The following is a 25,666-nucleotide window of genomic DNA, read 5'->3' as shown; positions in this document are numbered from 1 at the left end:
AGTGACGCGCTGACTGACAGGTGCAGAGCGCGCGCCCCCCGCCCGCCTCCCCCCGGGGGTCACGTGCCGCGGGGCGGGGCGGGCGCTGAGGGCGGGCGGGACCCGCGCCCTGAGGCGGCGGCGGCCGCGGGCGGGTGGCGTGGGGGACGAGCGAGGGTCGCCCCAAAATTAACGTTTTACTCGTGTTCTCGCCCTCAGGGTAGTTCGGCCACCCGCCCGCATCGGCCTGTGCGGGCTCCGAGTCACAGAGTCAAATAGCTTGGGGAGGACCTGTGAGCTCGTCGGGCCCAACCTTGGACCGAACATCACCGCGTCCACCACGCCCGGGCACTGAGTGCCGCGTCCCGTGTTTCCTTAAACACCTCCCTGCACAGCCCGTTCCGATGTGTGATCGCCCTTTCCGTGAAGAAATTCCTCCTGTCCAAGCTAAAACTACTCTGGTGCAGTTCAAGACTCTCATCCTGAGTGCCCAGAGAGTGACCACGGCCAGCAGTGGCACCATGCATGCTCGTACCCTGCTGGCTTTGGTTGGACTCGAGCAGAAATTTCTTCACGGAAAGAATGATCAGACACTGGAATGGGCTGTCCAGGGAGGTAGTGGTGTCATCGTCCCTGGAGCTGTTTGAGAGAAATCTGGACAAGGCACTCGGTGCCTGGTTGACATAGGTTGGGCTCAACAACCTTAGAAGTCTTTTTTGGTGTAATTGATTCTGATATTCCAATTTTGCTTTTCTCATAACCATATTAAAATATTTCCTGTAAATCTTCTGAATTGAAGCATGAAGAGCAATCACTGCCAAACATTTCCCAAATGTGAGCGTGCCAGAAGTAATGAAGTGCCCTTTGACAAAGAGCTAATGCATTTTGAAACACAAAATTTAGCACCCTTAAAGTGAGTTAGCATAAGTTAGAGAGGAGATGCAAGCTTACACCCGAAGTGTTAAAACCAGTGCCTGGCAGTCTGTGGTTCCCACATGCCACGCTGAAACTACAACAGCTTTTTCTGTCATGCAGTGCCAGCAGCCATAGGTGGTGGGTTTAATAAGGCATTTAAGGAAACTTGGATTTAGTTAGTAAAAATCCTCTCAGGAAAAGCTTTTTTTCTCCCGTGAAAAACTGACAAAGAGTATATGAAAGAGGGAAAAAAATTATACAAGCAGGATGGGATTAATTGAAACCTCTGTATTTTCAATAGCTGGGAGGATTTTTTTTTTCAGGTTTTCCAGCATGGATTCTGAATTTTATCTAGAGATACATTTATAAGACTCATTAAAACGTTTTGCATTTAGAATCCAAAGAAGGGAGAGTCACAACCCCACAGTAAATTAACCTGGGTTTAATCAGATCTAAAACTCTCTTTTCCTGCTGGAAGATTTGGTGTCATTAGGAGGTACCACACAAACCCAATAAAACGTGTAGGGTCGGGGGAAATGGTCTGTGTGTGCTCTCTGTCTGTTTCCACAGCAGACTTCTCCACTTGAAGCACTAATAAAATTTCCTCGCATCAGGATGAGGTTTCTGAATTTGTATTTTGTATACATAGCCATGTTCTTTCTGATTCATTTAGCCTCATCAACAACAATAAAGATACTGAATCAGAACAAGCTGGCAATTTTGTTGATGAAACATGGGGGAGAGCGGACTCCAGCTGGCTCTTCAGCAGATCCATTGGCCGGTTGACAGGAATAAAACTGCAAGAAACCTGACACAGAAAGCACATGCGGTGAGAGGAGACAGACAGCAGAGGCAGGCAGGTAGGCAGGCACTGCACAGCACCTGTTTGCTGCTTTTGAGTCCAAGGCAGTGGTTTCTCTCCTCTGAACTGGCTCTGAATACACCATTTCATGCCAGCTTATCCTACCTCCTTTCAAAGGCTTCCAAGGCTCCTTGCAGGGGGCAGACATATGCAGTCCCAGGCTGCCATTTTAGGCTTTTCTGCTCACTTTGTGCTCTTGCTGTCTACTTGAAAGGTTGAGGACAACCCAGGAGTCAGAGTCATAGAATATCTCAAGTTGGAAGGGGCCCATGAGGATAGAGTCCAACTCTCTGCTCCTCACAGGACTGTCTAAAGCTAAGCCATGTGACTAAGAGCATTGTCGAGATGCTCCTTGAACTCTGGCAGACTTGGCACTGTCACCAACTCCCTGAGGAGTCTTTTCCAATGGCCAAACACCCTCTCAGTGAAGAACCTTTTCCTTATATCCAGCCCGAATTTTCCCTGACTCAACTTGATTCCATTTCCTCAGGCTGTATGACTGGTCATCGAAGAGAAGATCAGCATCTCCCCTTGCCTTTGAGGGAAGCTGCAGGGTGTGATGAGAGCCCCCTCTGTCTCTTCATCTCTGAGCTGAACAAATGCCATGAGCTAATCTGCTCTTTGTAAGACTTTCCCTTGAGACTTTTCACCATCTTAGTCTCTGTGTGATGCCTTAGCCACATTTTCTAAGGTAGTAAATTGAGAGAGAAGAGAGGCAAGAACTTAATGAGTGTCTGCATGGTTACATGCCCAAAATTCAGCTGTTGAAAGCATCTGCCTCTCAGATCACTCCTGAACATCACAACAGAGCAATGTCCATTAACTGTTCCCACTGCATTTTCCACTGTCTCAGGCACACCTGAAGTGCGAACGCAGCATTCCACACTCCTCCCCCTCTGGTGCTGTGCAGGCTGTGGAGCTCCCACAGCCTCGTTTCCCACTCCAAACCCAGGGGCACATTCAGAGCAGGGGTTCTGCAGGGCAGGGCTGCAGTCCCACCATGTGACACTGCACTGTCACCCCGTGTCAGGAGGTGTGACACTGCACTGCCCTGTGCAGTGACACGGCCCCGGTGTCAGGCTGCTGAGGAGCAAAGGGCCCATTCCCCCACTGCTGCACAGCTCCAGGAGCTTGGCAGGAGCAGCTGGTCAGCGTCTGGCTCCTGTGACTGAAGAGCCAGAGTGCCACGGCATCCCTGTCTCATCGGTAAATCCATGTCCAGAGCCACACCACGAAAGGGGAGCCATTTCTGCAGCTCAATGTGTTTTCCTACAAGTCCTTACAGCTAAATTGCTCAGCTTAAAAGTTTTGCAGAGATTGACTGCTAAATGCTTACAAAGTAACTCAGTAGATCTGAAATAATTACTGGTGTAATTCCCTTGTTTTCAGAAATAGCCATTCATAAGCACAAACCACTGTTGCCTGTATGGGTCACAGAAGAACTGGAGACATGTTTCCATCATGTATCCCCAGTTCCCATCATGACCTAGTATGGCTTGAGAATAAATATTCTCTGAAGAATTTATCTTCTAATTAAGTCTACTTCCAGCAAGAGCCCTGCATTACACCTCATCAGAAATTGAAGAAACTGAAAGAAAAATGTCCTTATTCCAACCATGCTGAGTGTTGTACAAGGCTTAGTACAAACTGAGCTAAAATACTCCAAAACTTAAATCAGCTTTGCAAAGCCTTGGAATCCTTGGAAAGTTATTAGCCTGCCATGAAATTCCTTACCTTCATATTGGGTTATTATCTTACTAGGAGGAAATGGGAATCTGACACGTAGCAAAACAAGACACTGTCTGTTGTAATACCTGTGTATTATATGCCAAACAGTTTTTCCTGGAGAATATCCATATGTCAGCAAGGTGTTTGTTTTTGGGTTTAATTTTTAACCTAAAAATTATTTTATACATTCTTCTGAACTTGTAAATGCTCAATTTTTGCCTTTAAGTGGATTCTATTGATATCTTGCAAAAAATATTGACAAGCACGAGTCCTTTTCACACCCAGGAAGAATTAGCAAACCCTTTCCAGCTGGATGCTCTGCAAAGAGCTTTCCTTTCCTGTGTATTTCATCCACAGACAGAGACATGTCCCCAAGCTGAGTCTTTACTTTGTTCTTTTCCAGCATTATAGCATTTTCTAACAAACATTTTGTTTCAGGAGGTGCAGAACATGACACTTGGCCTTGCTGAACATCCATAACTCTCCATGGAAACTCTCATATCAGCAAGTATACAGTAGTTCTAACTCATGGTGTCCAAAAGGGCACCTAAGAAGCAAAGTTCACTTTTAAATCTTTGCCCTGTATTAAAAAATGAGGATTCACAATGCTCAAGCAAACAGGTTAAAGGATCTGTTTATAGAAACACAAACTCCAGCCGAGAGAAAACCATTCATCATTTCAAAGACTGTCAGCCATTACTAGACACATATGTAAGGATTTTTTTAAAACTGAATTCAGTATCAAAGGCACATGTTCTGTGTAAATGTCAGACATTTTTACTCATTTTTCTACTAGAGTTCTGTGATTAAAATAAACATTTACAGCATGAGATTTTTTTCCCTGCCTCTGAACATTTTTTGGATCTGAATCTTGGTTTTAGAAGATCTGTCTTTAAAGTAGAAATCTAGGAATGTGGGTCAAATGTGGCTTTTAAGGCTTGTTCATATTTTAATTGCATGGTTGCAGACTTAACAAGAGATAATTCTTCCCTCCTTGAAATTCAAGACATCGAAAGGTTAATTCAGTCTTCTCAGTTCCATTTCCTTCCGTCTGTTCCCCTTCCCACACTCCTCCCCACCCCCCATCTGTAGACAGCTGAGTTATTTGAATTTTGTGCAAGCTAGTATTCATCCAAAGGGGAAAATCACTCAACGTATGCACCAGGCAAGCGAAAATTGCAGTACTGCACACTTGCATTTTTTACTTCCTATTTGCTTTTCTCTGCATTCGCCAGCTTGGGCTGTGGACATACACACTCATGCCCCAAGGATAAAGTTAAATTAAAGCTTGTGTGTCCCCATTGCTGTTGAATCCCCATTCTTTGCACTCACGTGGAATCTGTGCTCAAGCTGCCGTGGTGCTTTTACCTTGGCTTGAGGAAAGGCTGCAGTTCCCGTTACCACAATTTGTCAGCTGCCAACACAATCACGCTGTGCTGCTCCCATGTTATTTCATGGTGTGGTCACTCATACTCAAGGTACACTAACTCCAGAGGAGTCACTTTGACAGAGCTCAGGTTAACCCTGGGATGAAGAGAGAGCTTTAATCCAACTGATTTTGGCACTTTACATACATTTGCAAGGAAAAAAATTCATAAAAATATTCATTAAAAATGTTCTAGTTCACTCAGGTTCTGAAGAAAGATATGTTCACTTCAGGTGCCAGGAGATGTAAACAGTATCATCTTTCTTTATTCTCTTTTTCACATTTTAAGAAAGAAAAACAGTGTTTAATCTTAAAATACTTGCAGCTTTCATGGAAAAGGCAGAAGTTAATAGATGTGGAACTCACTTATTACCATTTTCTTACATAATCGTTGACCTTGTACACAACATGTATACCTATGTGTTTGACTCACACTGTATAACAAGCTTATAAAATTGGAAATTTTTTTCTAGAAAAGATGATGGAGAAATACAAGTTTTTGTTCTGTAAATTGCTCAGAGTAATCAGCTAGAAAAGATAACTTGGCTGCCTTTTCTGTTCCTCTGCTTCAGCAGCCTTGTTTCCTTAAGCTGCTGAAAAATTTCAGGGTTTATCTTCTCCCCAAACATAAAACCACTCAGGCTACCAGGAGTCCCAGGCTATTGAGAGTGGAATGATTTGGCAACACAAAGAGAAGTTCTGGTGAGGTTCCCCTCAAAACTACATCCACAGCCCTGTGGAATGAAGAATTCCTCACCTCTGTAGCTACCCTAACACAGCATGGATTGTAACAACAAACCCACCTATTGTCCTTTCTCCTCTGGACAAAAGGAAAATCTAAAGTTAACATAAAGCTAGTAGCTCTCTGGATTTTATGATTTTTGATCTATCTTCTCCTGGATTATGTTGGTTATCTGTTTGCTGCACAGCAGGTGCCACAATTTGAATGGTAGAATGGTAATGAAAGCAAAGAGAGGGAGAATCTCAAGAGTGGATTGTTTCATTTCAAAGCAGCCAGCTACACTGAGAAAAGCCATGTTTGAGCACACTCCCAATGCTCATCCAAAATTTCCCTGTCTTACTTCTTCCCTAAACTGCTGCAGGAGATGCTTCTGTCCAGAGACAGAAAGGGGGGGGGGGGTGAAGACTGTTAAAGACTCAAAGTCATGCTAAACTTGTGTCTTTAGACCAGTATTCATCACAAACTGTCATGTGCTCTGTAGCACTAATGTGACTAACACATCACATGCTTTGTTCCCCACCCTGGCTTTGGGGAGAGAAGCCTGTGCATGGACATTCTGTATTAATTCTACTTTTTCCTTTAATAATTCATGCATGGGTCAACACATTTTGCTAGAAGGGGCCAGGCCAGAGCCAAGCACTTTGTGCTGGAAGACACACTTTTGGGTCAGTGTTTGAGAAAGCTCTGTTGCAAGAATCTCCATCTGGTTAAACTTTCAAAAATTCACCCCCATACCAAGTTTTATAATATTGAAAAAAAAAAAAAAGAAAAAGAAAAAAAAGAGAGAGAGAGAGAGAGAGAGAGGAAATTTCTACTCCCACTAACTTATGTTTTCTCCTTTTGCTCTTTACTGCAACAGGGCTTCTGGTATAGACTTCCCTGAACTCCTGAGCTCTTTGGAAAACATGGGGTTGGAAAAAATAGCCCAAGGAGAGGGACTATATAAAGTGCCTCTCCTCTCCCCTCATCTTCTACATGTACCTACCCTCAAGGTTCAATGGTCTTGATAAGGAAAATGAAACACCTTAGGTAATGCTAAAACGTCCAGTGTAAGACGAGTGTCGAGTATTTACTGAGTGGCAGTGCAGCATTAGAGCAGAGAGCCTGCCAAAGAGGGATCAGTGCCTTCCTTACACCCCCAGGATTCATTGTCTCTTAGCCTGGGAACCTGTCTCCGTTCCCAAACAGGGATATTTTTTTTGGCAGCAAGACGGAACAAAAGGCACAAAGAGAACTAAGAAAACCCTTTCAGTGAAGCTGTAGTCTTTTTTTTTTCCTGTTCCCCTGAGGACTGGAAACCTTCTAAGGACAGCTCATAATATACCCAATCCTGCTACCTGCCTGGAAGGTGCTCAGTGCTCACAGGGACCTGCAGGAATTAGGGTCTGTGCAGATTCCAGCCCAGCTTTCAGCCTTGACAAATTGATCCCCTACCTTTAGCACCAAAAATACCACAGCATTTTGAAAATGAAATCACTGTTATATTTGAGTGGGTGTGTTATTTCGAGACAGCACTAATGTGATTATAAAATCAGTTGTGTCAGCTTATTGGCTCAGCTACAGACACTGATCTGCTCGAGCGTCTGTTCCTCTACCCGGCTGCTCGCCTTAGGGTGCTTTGTCCCCCCTCAGCTCCCCGTGGAAATAGAGACCATTTGGTTCCCACTGCTGCACTGAAGAGAAAGAAACCCCTTCTTCTGGCAGTTGCCCACCTCGTCTCTATGAAACCTGGCATTTCCAGAGCACCTCTTGTGCCAAACATGAGCACAGCATCCCCCAGCCCACTAAAGGCTACAGCCCATATATGTATGTGTATCTATACATATATATATTTATATATATATGTATATGCATGGCACGCTGCTTCCAAGTGACAGCAGCCAAGGGAAAAGGTCAAGTGGCAGCAGGGTCCAAACCTCCAAGCTTCACTTTTCAGACTTTTCACTTGAGCTCCCTCTAAACGTTTCCTCTCACCTGTTATCGAATCCTGGGAGCAAGTGTTTGTTTTTCCTGCTGCTCTGTGGGTGTCTGACAGACTCGGTGCCTTGTGCTGCCAGGCATGGTTTAATGCTGTCAATGGCAGGTGACTCACTGGTATCAGAAGTGTCAGTCCTGGCAGGTTTGACTCAGCCCTTCATCTTTTGGCAACAAATTGAAATAAAATAGAATTTCCATTGTATGAGGCAGCTTTTCAGGCACAGCCATACCAGTGTAGCTTTATATGCTTTATGTGTGGAGCATCTGGAAAGATTCTATAGTCTTCATGCTCCACTGGCTTCCTGGTTTTTCACATTTCTATACACTGGATCATTCTTCTGCCTCTGTGCAACACGAAGAAAGTTGAGGTTTTCATTGCAACCACATCCTCCCAAGGCCAGGTAAATGCCATGTTCCCCTTACTGAAGACAGTGACTCTGAAATCCTGCAATTAAAAACCCGACAAAGAGCAGCTTTGCTGCTCATACACCAAAAATATTTCCATTACTAGTGAAAGGAAAAGGCATCTGAGTATGATATTACCTACCCATCTTTACCTCAAAGTATGCAATGCCCTCAGGCCAAATTCCAAATTTTCCATATGTAAACTGTATCCAGCTGTGTGTGCTGCACTGAGTACATAAACATGAGGTTTGAATCCCACACGAGCTGTGTTTGACCACAGCACTGAATTTACAAGCTTCAGAAACTTGACAGGCTCTTTATGCAATGGTCAAGATGTTTGTTATGGAGATGAGTATCTCCTGATTTCAGCAGAGTGAGAACGTGTAAGTTCTCATCATTATGTTATTTGGGTCAGCATTGTTGCACCTTCTTCACAAACCCAACTGAATATCAATTAAAAACTTGGTCATCTTTAGCCTAAAAACCCAAATAATGTATCCCAAACTGTTTAAGTATTAGGTTGGACAATAAATTGGGCAATTAAAATGGTAGTGGTGGTGAAAACAAGCATGCTTACCCTGTCTTAGCATGTTTAGAAGAGCCTGAGCTCTGCTGTGGATCCTGGGGGCAGAGCCTGTGACTGGACACAGAAAACCAAAAGTGAGATTCTTCTGCTTTTCTGTTCTGAACCCTTTGTTTGCTCTCTACAACTGTGAGAATTTGTGCTACTCTTGAAGTTTAAGAATTTTTGTCCTTTTAGTCTCTGTTCATAATCAGAATTATAAATGTTATTTTTACAAATGGACAAATATTAAATATTAATTAAAAACTGAAACTCATTAGCTGCCTGGATTCATGAATCACTCAGATTATGTTTTAAAGTCTTTTCTGATCTAAATCTTGTGTCCAGCCAAACAAGAGGTTAATGCTCTGTCTTTAAACAGACACAAAGACTCTTCAGTGCCAAATCTCAGCTACGGCTTACACCAAATATTCACCCAGTGGCTGCCTTCCTGCTTTTTCCCTGGGGGTTTCAGTCAGGAACACAGCTTCCTATTTGTGACAACTAGTTGGATATGTGGGATGGAAGCAAAGGAACCGAGTCCTGACATTAAATGTGGTGCACACACACACACACACAGTGATTTGGTGTGGTCAGTGCAGATGCAGAGATAACCAAGCCAGCCTGCACAAATCCCTTAGGCTGGGAAAAACCTTTAAGATCAAGTCCAACCACAAACCTGTTCATTGTTTTAGTTTAAACAAACATTGAAAGAAGAGGTCCTTAAGACACATTTAAGCACATTAAAGCCATTTTCTCCATGCACACATATCAAATTCAAACCCACTCCACCTAAGCCTGTGGTGCCTACAGAAAGATCCACAGACATTCCAGGGGCTCCCAATCAGCTGAGACATCTCTGTCCCGCTGAGCTCACTGCTCAAACTGCCTTGCAGTCAGTAGAGAAAGCCAGGTACTCCTAGGGCACAATCAATTTGATCCCAACTTCATTGTCTCCTTTGTGACTGTCATGGAGTCTAGACAGGAATTTCAGGTGGAGATGCTGAAAGGTGCACGACAGGAAACCCACACCAGTATCCAGGAGGATGCACACAGCCCTTCTCTCCCTGCTTCCAGAGCTGTGGGCTGAGGGAGGCAACAGCAAGTGAATTAACAGCTACCAAAACAGGCACAAGCAGAAATTCACTGTACATCCCTTCAGGACGCATTCCTGGGTGTCAGTGTGGTGCCTGGGCTGTGCTAATCCCAGACTTGGCCCTTGGTCATGGCAATCACACCATGGCTGTGCTGAGAGCCCTCCAGAGCCCCGGGCTTGTTCTTCTGCCAGCCTGGGCATGTGGGCATGATCCCCAGGGGTGCTGCTGAATGCACCTACAATTCCTCCCTGAAAAACCAATCTGGCAGAAGCAATCCCCAAACCTCAACCTTACTCCAAACCTCAGCACTGGGAAATGGTGGGAAGGGAAACTTCAATATGATTGCCATGGTAAATGAAGAGAACAGAAAAAAAGAAAAATCAAGATGTAATTTGGCAGTTTTCCATGTCAGTTTTCCCATTTCCCTCCCTCATGCACTTTCTACAGGAGCAATCTGTCCTTTCCCTAAACGATGAGCAATCCCAGCACTAAACTAATCAATATTAATAGCGATGGGTTCGGGAGGGGGGAGGAGGGGAGAGGAGAGGAGAGGAGAGGAGGGATTACCCTGACCTTTTTCAACTCACACTGCCTCAGACGGCCACCAAGCAGCTGAAGAGAGAGCAGCCAGACGGTAATGCCATGTGGTTTTAGTAGCTTTGCAATTTTTAAATTTTTTTTTCCTTGTGAATATTTACTGTGTTGTCTCAGTGCAGATAGCAATGAAATCTGATTTTCTGCAGGAAGGAAAAAATATAATTATATCAGCCATCTCCGGGCCAAGCCTTGCCTTGATGGGAAACTCCACTAAAATAAGGGGAATAATGCCCAGGCTGGATTTTAACTTGAATTTCTTAATAAAAAGAGGAATTGGATTAGGGAAGTTTTGACAGGTGAAATGCTGGTGTGCTTTGTGGTATTCTCTTTATTATAATAGAGTATAATCAAAGCCATTGAGCTGTGACTGGGATATGGAGCAAGAGCAAACAAAGGGCTGGGGGAACCAGTCCTCTATTGTTATGTTCAAGTGTCCACAGCAGCTCAGGGGATGATGTACTCAGTACAGGGGGCTCAGAATGAAAGACAAATCCTATTCATTAAAAGAAAATCATAATTGAAGCTCTTTGTTCCTGTTGGATTTGGGGTTTATTGTAGATTTTCTAGTTAGCAGCATTTCTTAAAATACAGGTTTATGTCAGGGGCACCGTGGATTACTGGCAATTAATCATTGTCTCTTTATTACATATTATTCTTGTTGCCATGTGCAAAATATGATTTTTAGAAATTGCATCTGAGAAATCCAGGGAAAATTCTATTTATGTGTTTCTTCTTTTGCTCTGAAAGAGCCAAGCCTCAGGGAAATGTCCCAGATTGAGTGTTAGGTTTGTGGAGGTTTTTGAATAAACATTTTTCTGGTATTTTAAAATTTTTTCTCTTGAGGAAAAAATGCTTTGCAGATGGCTGGTATCACAGCACTAGCTAATGAAGCCATGGGTGTGTTTTCCCTTTCTTTGTCAGGACCCATCATGTCCGACAAACCAGATTTTGCAGAAATTGAAACATTTGACAAGAGCAAGCTGAAGAAGACAGAAACCAGAGAGAAAAATCCACTGCCCACTAAAGAAAGTAAGTGCTTATGAGGCTATTTGAAGTACAAGTAGCAAGGACATAATCCATATTGCAGTTCATATGCAAAATGAATACTAATCACAGGATTACAGGCTCAAACTCATCCCTGACTTTAAGTGGGGATAATACTAAGACTCTATGCTGGGCTTCCAAGGATATCAGTAATTATAACCAGTGGTGCATTTTGTCTGAAAAACTCTTTCTGATGGGATTGCTCTTGCTTCTGCTAAAATCAAGAGCACTGTTCCCAGTGGGTGCTGGTAACAGGATCAGTCTGTTTGTAATTACCTTGTTACCAGCACCCCTGGAGGCACAGGGGATCCTTTGCCCATCCCTGGCAGGCCGGGCAGCGTCCCCAGAGGGTGCTGGGCTCTGGGTTTAATGTTAGCAGGCAGATGAGCTGCTGCCTCCCACTGGTACCTGCTGTCAGCCCTGGGCAGGAGACCTCCAGGCACCTTGTGTGGCAATAAGGCTGCAAGCAAACCCATCATCATCATCCTTGTCATCATCATCCTCATCTAACAGGCAACCTCCCCCCGAAAAGCACCCCTGAGCTGTTCTCATGCAGGGTCTTCTCCCATACACACTGTGCACAGGCAGCCACATAAGGCTGGGATTCATGTTCAGCTTCAGATATGAAAAGAGCATTTGGAGCAGATTTTGTGAGCAGTTTCCTTCAGAAGAGTGTTGCCAATCACTGTGGATGTGTGTGCTGATAGCCATGCACACGCACAGTCTCAGCATTAGATACCTGGTTTTTCCCCTGTTTTATTATCCTTGCCAATGCTGAAGCTGTAAATACAAGAGGAGCTTCGCACACCATGAGCTGCTCCCTTCTAGCTGTGCAGATGAGGAAAGGAGTTGTCATTTTCAGGGTGATCAAAACAACTGTTATGGATTTAATTCTCTGGCTTTGAGTATGGCCATAGAAATTTGTATTCTTCAGAACCATTATCACTCAATCACAGAATGGTTTGGGTTAAAAGGACTTTAAAGATCATCTTGTTTCCACCCCATACCATGGGCAAGGATACCTCCCACTTGAAGAGGTTACTCCAAGCCCTCCAGCCTGGCCTAGAACACTTCCAGGGATGGGGCAGGCACAGCTTCTCTGGGAAACCTGTGCCAGGGCCTCACCACCCTCACAGGGAAGAATTTCTTTCTCACATCTAGTCTAACCCTGCCCTCTGTCAGTGTGAAGCCATTCCCTGCTTTTCTGTCACTCTAGGCCCATGTCCAAAGTCCCCCTCCAGCTCTTTTGTGTCTCCTTTAAGTGCAAGAAGGGGTTCTAAAGTCTCCCCAGACCCTTCTTTTCTTCAGGCTGTACACCCCCAAAATTCCCTCAGTCTGTCTCTATAGGAAGGCAAAGTTTATTGTTCATAAACAGTAATGTTTACTGATGGTGTTTTTGTTTCCTGTTTTTCTGCCAGCTATCGAACAGGAAAAGCAAAGTGAAAGTACAGCCTGAGCATAAAACTGAAGATGTGACTGCTGCTTCTTCAGTGGGGTTTTGGCTTCTGAGTTGGATTGTTGTTTTATTTTGTCCTTCCCACCCCATACTTGTTGTCCATTTATTTTAGGAAACATTTGTTCATTTAATGTTCCCTGGAGAAGTTTGTTTTGTGTTTGTTGAAGAAGATACTATGTATTTGCATTCTTAAAATTATAATTCCAAGTTCTGTATCAACCTCATTATTTGGCAAAAAAAAAAAGGCAATTTGCATAGAAATTGTTTTCCTCAACCTCACAATAAACAGGTTTCTTCTGACCAACTGTCTTTAAGCCTTGCAGAAATCAAGTTTACACTGCAGCTCTTACTAACATCCTTCCCCCTTTGCATTTCCACAGCAGCTCAGGGCTTTGGGCAGGCTGGGAAGGGTCACCCCAGGCACTCACAGGTCCCTTGGCTGGAACACAGCCCCTCTCCATCACCTGCATCCTGCAGAATCCCAGAGCCCCAGATGGCACCAATCCACAGGAGCCCCCCTGACTGCCCTCACAGCAGCCTGGAAACTTCACCCCATCCCTTGGGTCACTCCTGGTGTTTCATGGGAACACTGAGGGACAAACTGTGGGTGCCAGGAGCTTTGAAATCCCCAGCCTGGCAGCAGGCATGGGTAAGAGGGGAAGCCACTGGCCTGCTTCAGTCTAGCCCAGCACTAATTAGAGTTCCAGAGACAAGTAGCCACTTACAAATTCCATGCCAAATTGATGGTTGGGCTGAGGACATATTCAAATTAACACTACAGGTGAAAAAAGGGGCTGTAGCACCCTCTCTATAGCTTTTTTATCTCTCTAACTTGCAAAGATCCAGTCAACCTTGTGATAACTGCAGCCTTTGGCCCATCACATACCAAGCAATACAAGAATGAGGGAAGATGGAAGGAAGAAAGAAAATTAAGTATTGCATTGATTTTAAGGGATGAGAGAAAGACCTTTAGCAGCACAGGGGTGTAAGACACAAACCTTCAAAGCAAGAAAGGACTCCCTACATCTTCATTACTGGAGGAGCAATAACATCCTCACAGGTCTGCAGAGGACTTGGCAAAAATAGACTCTTGTTCCAGCTCAGGGGACTCTCAATTACATGGTATCACATTATCCCTGGAATTAATTTGCAATCATATTAGAAAAACTAGTGCTTACTCTGGGCAGATAAACTGCTGTCCCTGGAGCTTTGGTTTGATCCTACTTGTGCTGTGAAGTGAGAGTAGCTCTGTGTACTTCAGCAGGGTTAGTCTGGGCTTGTACCTGCATGAGGTGAGGCACAGCCTACAGGGTTCAGGAAACAGAAGGGAATGGCTGGGGTGATGTCCAGAAAGCTTTTGTTTGCTTAAGGGCTGTTTGACACCTGACATTAAATGTGAATAGTCAGAACTGCAATTAAAAGTAGCAAGACTGTGATGTTTGGTGGCAGCAAAAAGTAACCAGAGGTAATCAGGAGACGAAAGGAAAACACAGGGCAAGAGAAGCAATGATTTCTGTCAGAGCTTATTTGCAATCATATTAGAAAAACTAGTGCTTACTCTGGGCAGATAAACTGCTGTCCCTGGAGCTTTGGTTTGATCCTACTTGTGCTGTGAAGTGAGAGTAGCTCTGTGTACTTCAGCAGGGTTAGTCTGGGCTTGTACCTGCATGAGGTGAGGCACAGCCTACAGGGTTCAGGAAACAGAAGGGAATGGCTGGGGTGATGTCCAGAAAGCTTTTGTTTGCTTAAGGGCTGTTTGACACCTGACATTAAATGTGAATAGTCAGAACTGCAATTAAAAGTAGCAAGACTGTGATGTTTGGTGGCAGCAAAAAGTAACCAGAGGTAATCAGGAGACGAAAGGAAAACACAGGGCAAGAGGAGCAATGATTTCTGTCTGTTAATGTGGTGGTGTCCAAAGGGATCAGACTGCTGTTTCAGTCCACATTCACCAGTTCAGCACTGATGATGTTTTCTTTTCATGACCAAGGGTTTTTTTCACATTCTCATTTGAGTACCCCTTGGCACCTGACTCAAAGGGGTAGTTATTTTCAGGTCAGCTGGATTTACTAAGACTGATTTTTATATAAAAGGTAAGGAATGCTAGAGGTTGAGCAACAAAGAAATCAGTGCTCTTTTCTTTGTGACTCATGGCCTCCCCTCACCCCTGCACACTTTGGGGTCAAGGACCCTCTGACATTATTTAAATATTTGCTTTGATTATAGGAGGAAGCATTTAGAGATAGCACTTAGAGCAACACCACCTATGGAAATCTGTTGAGTTCCTACTGTTCAACCAGGTTTTATTCAACCTGTTCCTTTCCCCAGGATGGTTTTTAAGCTGTGTATTGCACTCAGCAGTAAGGGCACAGAGGAGACTTCCTCCTTGGTTTTGTCCCATGTGATGATCTCCCTCCATCTCTGCCAGTTCAGAGCATCTGCCAACTCACTCAGCAAATACACTGTAAATCACCAAAAACTTCTTTGGCATCATTGAAACAGGGCTGGTCTCTGTGCCCACAAGTTCACCCAAAAATCAAAGGCCTGGGCTGTGTCCTCAGCCTGCACTTCTTGGGCAGAAGGGAAGGGAGGTCTGGCCAAAGCAAGAAAACAACAGAGATATTCTGCTCTTGTGTTTGCAAGAGGCAAAGGATTGGCAGCACAGCTCAGGTTTGCCCAAGCACTTGGCTCAGGGCTGCTCCTGGTCCTGCTGCAGGGCTCAGTCTCCCCCCATGAAGCCTGCTCCCAATTTAGCTGCTTGAATTTAAAGTTTGAAATGGTAAAATCAACATCTCAGTGCTTTTAACCACACATCCCACACCAATAAACAGGCTGAGAAGAACTTTAGTCACATTCCTGACCCCTGGATCTGGCTACAAAGGCTACAAACACCTGCTCACCTGGAAAAACTCCTCAAGGTTAAAGGCCAGATCTTCCCAGCTTTCCCCCACCTGCCCCAGGTGGAACATGGCTTTGTGGCAGGGCTTGGGGAGTGCTTCTTTCACAATTAGCAGCTCAGACAGGCTCAAAGTTACAAACACATAGCTGCAGTACTCTGATTTGAGAAACATCCCTCTCTGCTGCTGGGGGAGACCATTTCAACCCATGAACTGCATCAGGAGATTAAAGTTTGTCAAGAGCAGGGACAGGTTTGGCTCCCTGTTATCTTAAGAGCATTAAAGCCCTTATCTGTGGGGCAAACTGGGGACACCAACCAGGAAACTGCTCATAGCTTCAGGCTGAGAGAGGGAATTTTCATCCTTCCAGGCATTACACAAGGAAATATTTGTTGCTGCCATTGAGAGGGAGCTACAAGCAGAGCCAAGCTAAGCTAAACCAAAGCAAACACCTTACCCACACCTAGGAAACACCTTCTGGGTGTTAACCTGACCTTCACCCCCTGGAAGAGCATCTTCCAGCTCCAAGGCTTCCAGCAGCCACCCACCCAGGAGCTGAGGCCCTTTCCCAGCCTCCATGGTGATGGGCAGCCAAGCTGGAGACAAGCTCATCAATAAACAGAGCCAGCTCCAGGTGGGAAATTTAAATATTTCTGCCAATTAGCAGCAGCCCCTCGCTGTTATGTAAAGGTACATAAACAAGGTGTTACCTTGCAACTGCTCCAAAGGAAAAACACCTTCCATGCTAATGCAGTTATGGCAAAAAAAAAAAAAAAAATCATTATATGCAGATAAACACCCACTTTCTTGGCATCACCATGAAGCCATTTGCCCCCTGGATCCCAGGGATGGGGCCAGGCCTCTCAGGATCTTGGCCAAGTCCACCTGCCCCCATGAGTCACCTCTAATTGCTGTGCACAGTTGCAGCAAGCCCTGGCTGGGCAGAGGAGATCTGCATTCCTGTCGTCGTTATACCACAGTGAGTTGATTTAATAAATCTCATTAGGCAGGCATTTGATAGCAGTGAAAGCCAGGCAGAACAAGCCCTGAGCCTAGTTCTCCTAGGCAAAGGGTATTTGAGTGTTCCACCACAGCTGGAGCCTGGTGAAGGCCCTGGAGGTCCTGCCAGCCCCAGCTCGGATACCATGGCCAAACCTCAAAGCACATGTGGGGTTTTTTTCAAATATATTTGGGTGTTCTCTCTTAATTGGGGCATTAGCCCCGTGGCTGCTGAGACATGCCACAGCTCCACAGTGACAAGGGCAGTGGGTTTAGGCCAGTGCTTGGCCACCACAATAAAAGCTGGAATACCTGTGCAAGGCCAAGGCTGGAGAAGTCTTTGGAAAACACCTTTGTGTGTTTGTTCTGCCCTGAGCACTGGTGCTGATGCACCAGAGACCTCTCCTGCTGAGAGAGGATCAGGGAAGGAAACCAGGAGAGATGTGAGCAAAGGAAGATCTGCAAAAGCTCTGTGGGATCAGGAATCACACCACGTGGGAAGGAGGTCAGGGCTGGAGTGCAGCCAGGGAGGTGCCCACGGCAGCACAAACTCCAGGCAGAAGAAGCCAGGGTGGTTCTCATGCCCTGCCTGGCTCACCCCTTGTTTTTCCAAAAACACAGGGTGAAAACAATAGTCTTTTGAAAAGCACTAACCTTCTGGTGCCAAGCTGGGTGCCTCCCACACTGTGCAGGGGCAAACAAAGGCTCTGTGTCCTCCTGGAGCCCTGGCATGTGCAGCCAGCCCTGGCCTGGCCACCTGTTCCCACCCAGAGCTCCGGCAGTCCCGGCCCATCCCGGGCACCGAGGTGTGTCCCGGCAGCACAGCCTGCTCGGGCTGGGGCGTGAGAGGCACGCTGGGGCTGAGCCAGCTGGGTGGGAGAGGTGTGCTGGGGGTGCTCCTCCAGCTCCAGCCCAACGCCGCTCCAACTGACAGCAGGGAAAGCTCTGCTTCCATCTCCGGTGCCCGGAGAGGCGGCTCCGTGTGCTCGCTGCCTTGTCAGGAGAGCTGGCTTGGGAAGGAACAGTTGCTGGGGATGGTTCTGCACATCTTGTAAGCTGTGCTGACAACAGCTCTTGACAACTCCTACCATCAACTGTAAATCTCCCAATGCTTCGTGTTTGCTTCAAGGCCCGAGGCCAGAATTCGTTCAGTCCGTGGGGAACCAGGAGGGAAGGAAGAGGAGGAGGGAGCAAAAGGGGGGTTTGAGCTGCTCTGGTCAAAGGGACACTTGAAAATGGGGTCTCTTAAGGCTCCAGCAGTATGCACTGAACAAAAAGAATGAGAATTTTAGAAATAAAAAAAAAAAAACCAATTTCAGGAATTTTAAGCTGGTCTCACGAATTCAGAGGCCAGCTCAGTATCAAAATTTTTGATTTGGTGAAGTTGCAACAACAAGGGAGAAAAAAAAATTGTGTGTGACTCCAAGTGGGTGTTTTCAAACAGCACCTTGTTTGGGGAAAATAATCCTCCTTGGTCTGCTTTATTTTCTCATGATGCTGGAAATAATCCTTCTCCTCAGAGAGAAGAATTGGGTTTTATTTTTCTATCTAATCATGGGAGCTACCTCAGGTCACGCCTGACCACAGCTGGCCCCCCATCCTTGCTAGCACTGGGAGGAGTCACCACCACAAAGTGTTAAAGAAATACGTGTGCAGGTCCAAAATCACACATTTCATTTAGCAATGAAGAAATCAGGCATGAGGAGCCTTGGCTGAAGGCGTGTGCCTTTGGGGCTGAGCCCAAGGGCACTGATGGAGGCAGCAGGGATGCCCTGGGGCAGCAGCATCGCTCCCACTGCCAGGACCCTTCTCTGCAGGGAGCAGGAGCAGCAATAGCTTATAGTATTGCAATAGCTCCATAACGGCTTTAGAATAGCTCCAGCCTCCTCACTGCTCCCCCAGATTCCCCGTTTTATTTCTGTCCTGTCCAGGCTGTTATTCCAGGGGATCTGGGTGACCCAAGCCCGCGGTGCTGCTCCTGGCCGTGTGCATGGACACAGCACGGGCAGCAAGGAGCCCGGGCCCCGGGAGGGAAGAGGAGTCACCCAGCCTGTGCCAGCTGCAGCCCCTCTCGCTGGCAGACACCCCCAGGAACGCTGATGGCTTTGGGGACATCGGTCCAGAGCCAGACGGGGCAGTGACAGTGCCGTGACCCTGGGGCAGGTGGGTGCCGCTGGAGGATTGCTCTTGCCCACGCAGCTCCATCACGGCCACATGAGCCACACACCCACAGCTGAGGATTTTTTGGGTTTTTTTCCCCTCAACATGTCTTGAAAATCCCAGCCCGGGCACGGGAAGCTCCGCAGGGCTGTTCGGGATTGCTGCACGGCCTGGGGGTTCGGCTGGGGACACTCTGCAGGCTGTGCCACCCCGTGTGCCCCCGGGCACTGCCAGCGGGCACGGCGGGTGCGGGACGGGCTGGGGACGGCTGTGCCGTGCGGGGATGTCCCACAGGGGGGAGCCTTGTCACCAGCCTGCCGGGACACTGCCGGGACACTGCCGGGACACTGCCGGGGACAGTGCGGGGACACTGCCGGGACACCTCGGGGACAGTGCGGGGACAGTGCGGGGACACCGCGGGGACACTCTGGGGACACTGCGGGGACACTGCGGGGACGCTGCGGGGACACTGCCGGGGACACTGCCGGGACATCTCGGGGACACTGCCGGGACACCTCGGGGACACTGCCGGGACACTGCGGGGACAGTGCGGGGACACCGCGGGGACACTCTGGGGACACTGCAGGGACACTGCGGGGACACCTCGGGGACACTGCCGGGACACTGCGGGGACAGTGCGGGGACACCTCGGGGACACTCTGGGGACACCTCCCCCCCCGCCAGGCCCCCTCCGCTGCCGGCGCTGTGCCCCGGGTTTGTTCCCGGCCCTTGGCTCCATTTCCACCCCTCAGATTTAACAAACGCGAAGCGAACCGCGTTCCTCCTCACCCAGCAGGGCAGAGAGCCCTCCAGAACCACCGCGGCTCAGGTGTTCAGAGCTGGTCTGGGATTTACCAAGTGAATATGATCAAGGAAATCTTTTTCTGAAGAGTGTCACTGGGAAAATTCACCCCATGGAGTGTCCTAGCAGTTCTCTGTGCCTGGAGGATGCTGATGGGCTGAAGCCCTGAGCCATCCCCACCTTACACATTCCCATTGGATCAACTTTAAACTGAATAGCAAAGGCCTAAAACTGGTTTAGTAAAACCAGAGACCTTGCAAAGAGCTGTCATCCCACTCTGACCTCAGGTAACGCTGGAGCTGTCTGCTCCTGCCTCAGAGATGGAGAAATGCACAGCGCTAGCAGACTGATGGAAGTGATGATGAACACAGCATCAGTGCCCCGTGCACTGAGAAATGGAAATACAGAGCTCAACCCAGCTCAGCCCAGCTCTGTATTTCCAAGACAGGCAAAGCAAGAGGGGTTTCCTTAGGGGGAACCACAGCAAAGTGCCAGAGCCCAGGTGGGCACCACGGGGGGAACAAACCCTGCAGCAGCTCAGGCTCCTCACTGCCTTTGTGGGCAAAGCTGGTGCCAGAAGCAACTTTTATCCTCACTTTGTTTTTCCCAGAAAAACTCAAAGAATTTTTTAAGTTGTTCTAAGCCCAGATTCCTCCAGAGGAAGCCACAGCTTTCTGCACTTGGAATCACCTCTGTCCAAAGAAACAAAGACAAGTTTAAAGAAAATATTCATGGCTCAATTCACCATTTTCTTCTGTGAGTTTCAAAACCTCTCACACTGAGTGTGCCAGACAAAGCCAGCAGCAACAGCCATATCATCCAACTCAGAATTTAAGATCTTTGGGCTTGATCTGTGACATGAAATGGATGGGAGACAGGAGAGATGACAGAGCCTCAGCCACAAAGGGGTAATACAAGGACCCATGCTGGGAAAGGATGGGGAGCTCCACATGAGCCAGGTTGTAATCAGTTAATTTAACTTGAGTATGGCTAGGAATAATTAAGAAGGATGTGATAATTTTCCTCTGTATCAGTGCCCAATCTCTTCCTGGACAGGCTTTCACCTGGGAGGTGACACCTTGCCAGGACAGAGATCTGGTCCCTGCATGCATGCCCAGGCAGTAACCTATCAGCTGCACTGATTCTGTTTGCATGACACTTCCTTTAAAGAGGGAGAGAAAAACAAAACACTTGTCCCTACTTTATAAGGCTGCTGTGTAAACAGCCCTGTAGGTTTTGGGGGACACACCTAAAGGAGGCAGGTGAGGTGAGGCTGATGAGGTCATGGGGCACCAAGTGCTCTCTAGAGCTTTTCCCAGAGAGATGGGCACTGCTGCTGGCAGGGGGAAATCCCCTCCAGCCACTGTCCCCAGTCCATTGGGCTGGAGGGGTCCTGACCCATCTCCCAGCCCAACCTCCCCACTGCAGTGGGGCCATACTCATCCACCTCCTTCCTGACACATGGTGAGCCCACAGCAAGTTAAATCTGCATCTTGAGCCCCTTGCTCTGCCTCCTGTTGATGGAATAAAAGTTTCCCCACCACTGTTTTCTCTATTTTCTCATTTCTAACCTAAACCCATCATCCCATGCTCACAGATGCAAGAGTTCTGCAATGCTCTGAGGCCTTTTCTACAACCCCAATCAGGACATTCCAAAATCACCTTGACAGCCCTTGCTGGGAAGGATTTATGTCCCTGGCCAGCTTGTGTCTAGAAAGATTAGAATTTGGTTCCAAATCTCTTTTTTTTTTCCTTCCTGGAACCAAAAGGTACAACCTGGAGCTTCCTGTGGTGCTGCTGGCTTCCATCCCAGGATGTTTTCTTTCAGTAGCAGAGGCTCTCACCTTGGACTTGATGAAGTTCACTGCTCACCCCATCATGCTGCAGGAGGCTGTGCTGGGAATCAGGGTCAAAATTAGCACAGAAAAACTGAGTGCATTGGTACAGCTGAGGGCACAAAGTGTTGCTGAGAGACAGGAACCCCTTGGGATAATTTTTTTCACTGGGAAAGCACACCCTAAGCCAGCTCTGTTGGGTGGTTTAATCTTGTTTTCAGTAAATATTGGGCTGCTTCTGTGTGCCAAAACAGGCATGAAGAGGACCAAGCCTGTGGGATAGGTGTGGCACAATACCTGATTCCAGTTAGATCTCCATCCCCAATTACTATTCATTAATCAAAACATATTCATTATACAGGCAAAACTCCCCCCAGCATTGCCAGGTCCAGGGCTTTGGTCCTGCCTCTGTTTGCTCCTGCTGGGAACTGCAGCAGCCCACAGGGACTGTGCAGCAGGCAGAACAATGGACTCATATTTTCCCCAATACAAGAATGCTGAGAAGACTAAAAATAAAAATTCCTAGAAGAGCTGGGTGTGCAGGAGGGTTGCCCCACAGCTGCAGAGCTCTGGGGTGGAGCATTGTGCAGCACAGGGACACATCCCCTTTGCTGTGTACAGACCAAGGGGCTTGGGGGCTTCCTGGGGAGAGCACCATAAACCATCCTCCACCTCACCAGCGAGGGGGTGGCTTCCTAATTACCCAGGTGGGTTTCTATTGTAAGGAGGGCAGCAATGCAGGATTTGACGCCAGGGCTCTGAATGTGTCACCTGCCAAGGGCAATTTAGCAAGTGGCCTGTGCTTTATTTTCCTGTTGTCCACAGCCACGGGGCAGCACAAGCCAAGACCCCACCCCTGTGGGACCTGCCACCCTGATAAACTGATTTACATCATGTCTGTCTTCCCTGAAAACCCACATTGTGGTGTGAAAAAGGTTTTGTGGGTGCGTGGGGCTGTATATACTCTTGTTGTCTCTTTAATTCGAGCAGATACCAAAATGCTTTAGGATTTTGACCGTCCCATGAAAAGCACTGCCTGTTTGGTTACATAAATGAGAAAAAAAGCACCAACATTTTATCAGTTAAGTCGAGGGGGTCCAGCTGACACTCAGGACACTGCTTTGCAGGCAGCCTGTCCCTCAGCATCACTCAGTGCAGGCTCTGGTGCTGGTCCGTGCTGGGCAGCTGATGGCTCAGGAGGTCCAGGCTGCCCAGAACCCCTGACAGCGCCCATTCTTCAGGACCAGGTAAATTCAACAGAATTTGTCTTCCAGACTTTTTTTCCCCATCCAGAATCAAACCAAAAGCAGGTCTCCAGGCAGTGAGAAAATCAAAGGGAAAGCACCTTCAGCATCATTTCTCAGATGACCCACGGGGGGTGGGTCACCATGGGGTGACCAGTGGGTGATGGGGGAGCACCCAGCCCTGCAGCCTCCAGACCCCAGCTGGGCTTGGCCCACGTGTGCCCAGTGACTTACAGAGCCAAGCACCAAAATCAGCTTCTAAACAGCTCTGCCCAGTTCAGCTCTGCCCTTGATCCACCCCGAGATCTCCAGACCACCCGTTTCTGTGCCTCAGTTTACCCAGCTGCAAACAGAGATGTGTACATTTAATCTCTTCTACTGCAAGGACATTGCACAAAGTGGTCTATAAGTGCAAATTTATTAACACAGCAAGACCCAAACCTGCTTTTGCCTAAGGTGGAAAAGTCAAGCAGAAATGCAGTTGGGATCAGAGCACTCATTGCTGGATACCCTGCAGAAGTGCTGGCTCCTGCCTGCCAGGCCTGAGCAGTTAATGTGGAAAAAACCTGCAACAGTGTGGGGAGGCTTGTCCCAGCACGCTGCTTTGTTTGCTGACAACTAGTGCAAGTGACAACGTTATGAGTGACTTTTAGGATGGCTGTGACTTTAATTAGAAAGGACATTTTTAATAGCCTGGGCAAAGAGCTGTGTGGTCCTGCCAGCGGCTGCTCGCGGCACAGCTCACGCCCAGGGACGCTGTTATTCCTCTGGCATGTGATAGCAATATCATGTGTGAACTGACAGAACAGACATGCCAACATTTTTTTAGCTGCACAAGCTGTCTCAGACAAGGAAAAAACCCATCTAAATGGCCTCAGGGGCAGCCAGACACAACCCCCCAAAATTACCTGTGTGCTCACAGCAAATGCACGCAGATTTCCAAGCCATATGTATGGGCTTTAATCAATGAGCTCCCCTGATACATGGGAAACACTTCATTCCCAGTAATTGTCCTTTGACAGCTCTAACAAGTAGGATCTGTTTGGGATGGTAATGATTAAAATGCTGACTCACAGAGGGTTTTCCATGCTGGTGGGACTGCACCAGATTTGTGCTCACTTGGAAGGTATTTTGCATCCCTGCTTTTTAACCAATCTGCAATTTTAATCCTCTGGTTACAAACGGGTTGTTTGTGGCTTTGCCCAGCTGACTCCAGGTTTTCCTTGTGCAGAGTCTGGAGGGAGAGGGCTCTCTCCCCACTTGCTGGAGGGCAGCAGGACAGGGAGCATCCCTGTGCTTGCTGCAGCCAGGAGCAGAGAGGAGCTGGTCTGTCTCCAGGACAGAGAGAGAGGAGTGACAGGTCTCCAGCAGCGGGAGCTGAGCCCACAGACCTGCACTTCAGACACCAGCTGTGAGGTGTCAAACCCCAGGGCAGGCTGCTGGCTCTGCAGTGCTCTTGAGCATTTCATGGCAGGACAGAAAACTACTTCTCAAAGGTACTGAGGTGCATGCCCCTGCCCGGCCATTGTGCTGCTGGCTGTGGCCACTTGCCTGTGTGTGAAGATGGGGTTTGTCCCTGTGTGTCCCCTTCTGCTGGTGGGACAGCTCCCCAGGTGCCATGTCCAGTCCAGGCCCGTTCCCTTGAACCTCACTTTGCTGCCCTTTGATCAGTGCCCTTGCAGCAGCAGTGATTAACTCAGGGTCAGTCAGGGAGCTGAGAGGAGCAGGAAAAAGGCAGCACCTCTGCCTGCCATGGGGCCAAAGAGCCATCGCGGGCAGATGCTGTGCCTGTGTGCCATGGGACAGTGACAGGCAGAGCCAGGGGCTGTTTGTCACTGCTGGCACAGCACAGCTCTGCTTTGAGGCCAAGTACCCCACTGCCCCGTGGAGCAGCCAGGATCCCTGCCCAGGGTGAGCCAGCCCCCAGCGGGACCATTCACCCACAGGAAAACAGACCAAGTTTCCATAAACACCATCTCCTCATTTCTCCATCACAGCTCCTCACAACCTTTAATGACACTAGCTGTAACTACCAAAATGCTTTTTGGCTTTCCTCTGATAAGGATTTTCCTTTCCCAAGCCCAGATGATGGCTCAGTGCAGCAGAGGCCCCTCATTCCACCCAGGCTATGGGCAGCTCCTGCCTGGAGCAGCTGTGCCTGTGCTGCTGCAGCCTTCACCAAAAGGAAATTGCCAGCCCCAGAAAACTGCTCCCCTAATTACAGCGTTGGATCATGGAGAAAACCACATAAATGATTCACACAGTGTTCCCAAGCTGCAGCCGCGTAAATGAGAGAGATTTCCAAATGCTACCGAGCCACGCTCACTGGTATCAGGATGGAAATGCAGAAACTTTCATCATAAAGAGGAGAGAAGGAAAATTCCTGCCGTTAAACGCTTCTCTGCAAACCAAGGAGACCTGGGAGGTCTATCCCCTATAGATCTTTACAGAAGGGTTGTTAAAACTCCTCGGGGAATTCTCATAGGAGGGAGCAGGCAGATAGCAGGGGAACTATAGAAATGCATCTGCTTGTTATTTCAGAGCTATGGGGATGGAGCCTCTGCCGGCAAGCAGAGGATGAAAAGGAGAAGGCAAGAGGACTTGGGGCCAGCAGAAAGGGATGGCTCGTGGCGGGGAAGAGAGTTAAAAGTGTCCCATTGTTAGGGAAGTTTGCTCTCCTTCAGACCATCCCGCTCCCAGGGACACCCGCCGCCTTTTGAAGTGCAACCTTAGGCGGTTCCTTGTCACCCATTGGAGCGGGAGCTTTTTTATCACATTAAGTCATTGGGTAGCAAATGAATGGGGGGTTTTGACTATTCACAACTTCACCTTATAAATATCAGGGTTGGAGGTTCCTGCAGCTTTGCTCCATCCCCATAGCTCACCTTGGGAAGGAGTGGAGGGAGGTGGCCTGCGGAGAGCTACGGAGCAGCCAAAGG

At 47.7% G+C, this 25,666-nt stretch overlaps 1 protein-coding gene across 1 annotated transcript; it reads left to right on the top strand.

Annotated features, from left to right (window-relative positions):
- Positions 1 to 10,289: 10,289 nt before the first annotated feature.
- Positions 10,290 to 13,090, top strand: LOC121332367 (thymosin beta-4-like). The gene is made up of 3 exons (XM_041397773.1): positions 10,290 to 10,327; positions 11,212 to 11,319; positions 12,753 to 13,090. Exons 2-3 carry the CDS (start codon positions 11,220 to 11,222, stop codon positions 12,788 to 12,790), a joined length of 138 nt encoding a protein of 45 aa, XP_041253707.1. The 5' UTR covers positions 10,290 to 10,327; positions 11,212 to 11,219; the 3' UTR covers positions 12,791 to 13,090.
- Positions 13,091 to 25,666: the final 12,576 nt, after the last annotated feature.

Source organism: Onychostruthus taczanowskii, unplaced genomic scaffold (genome assembly GCF_017590055.1).
Source record: "Onychostruthus taczanowskii isolate IOZ18803 unplaced genomic scaffold, ASM1759005v1 scaffold14, whole genome shotgun sequence".
Taxonomy (NCBI): Eukaryota; Metazoa; Chordata; class Aves; order Passeriformes; family Passeridae; genus Onychostruthus; species Onychostruthus taczanowskii.
This window is presented reverse-complemented; position numbering and strand designations above follow the sequence as displayed.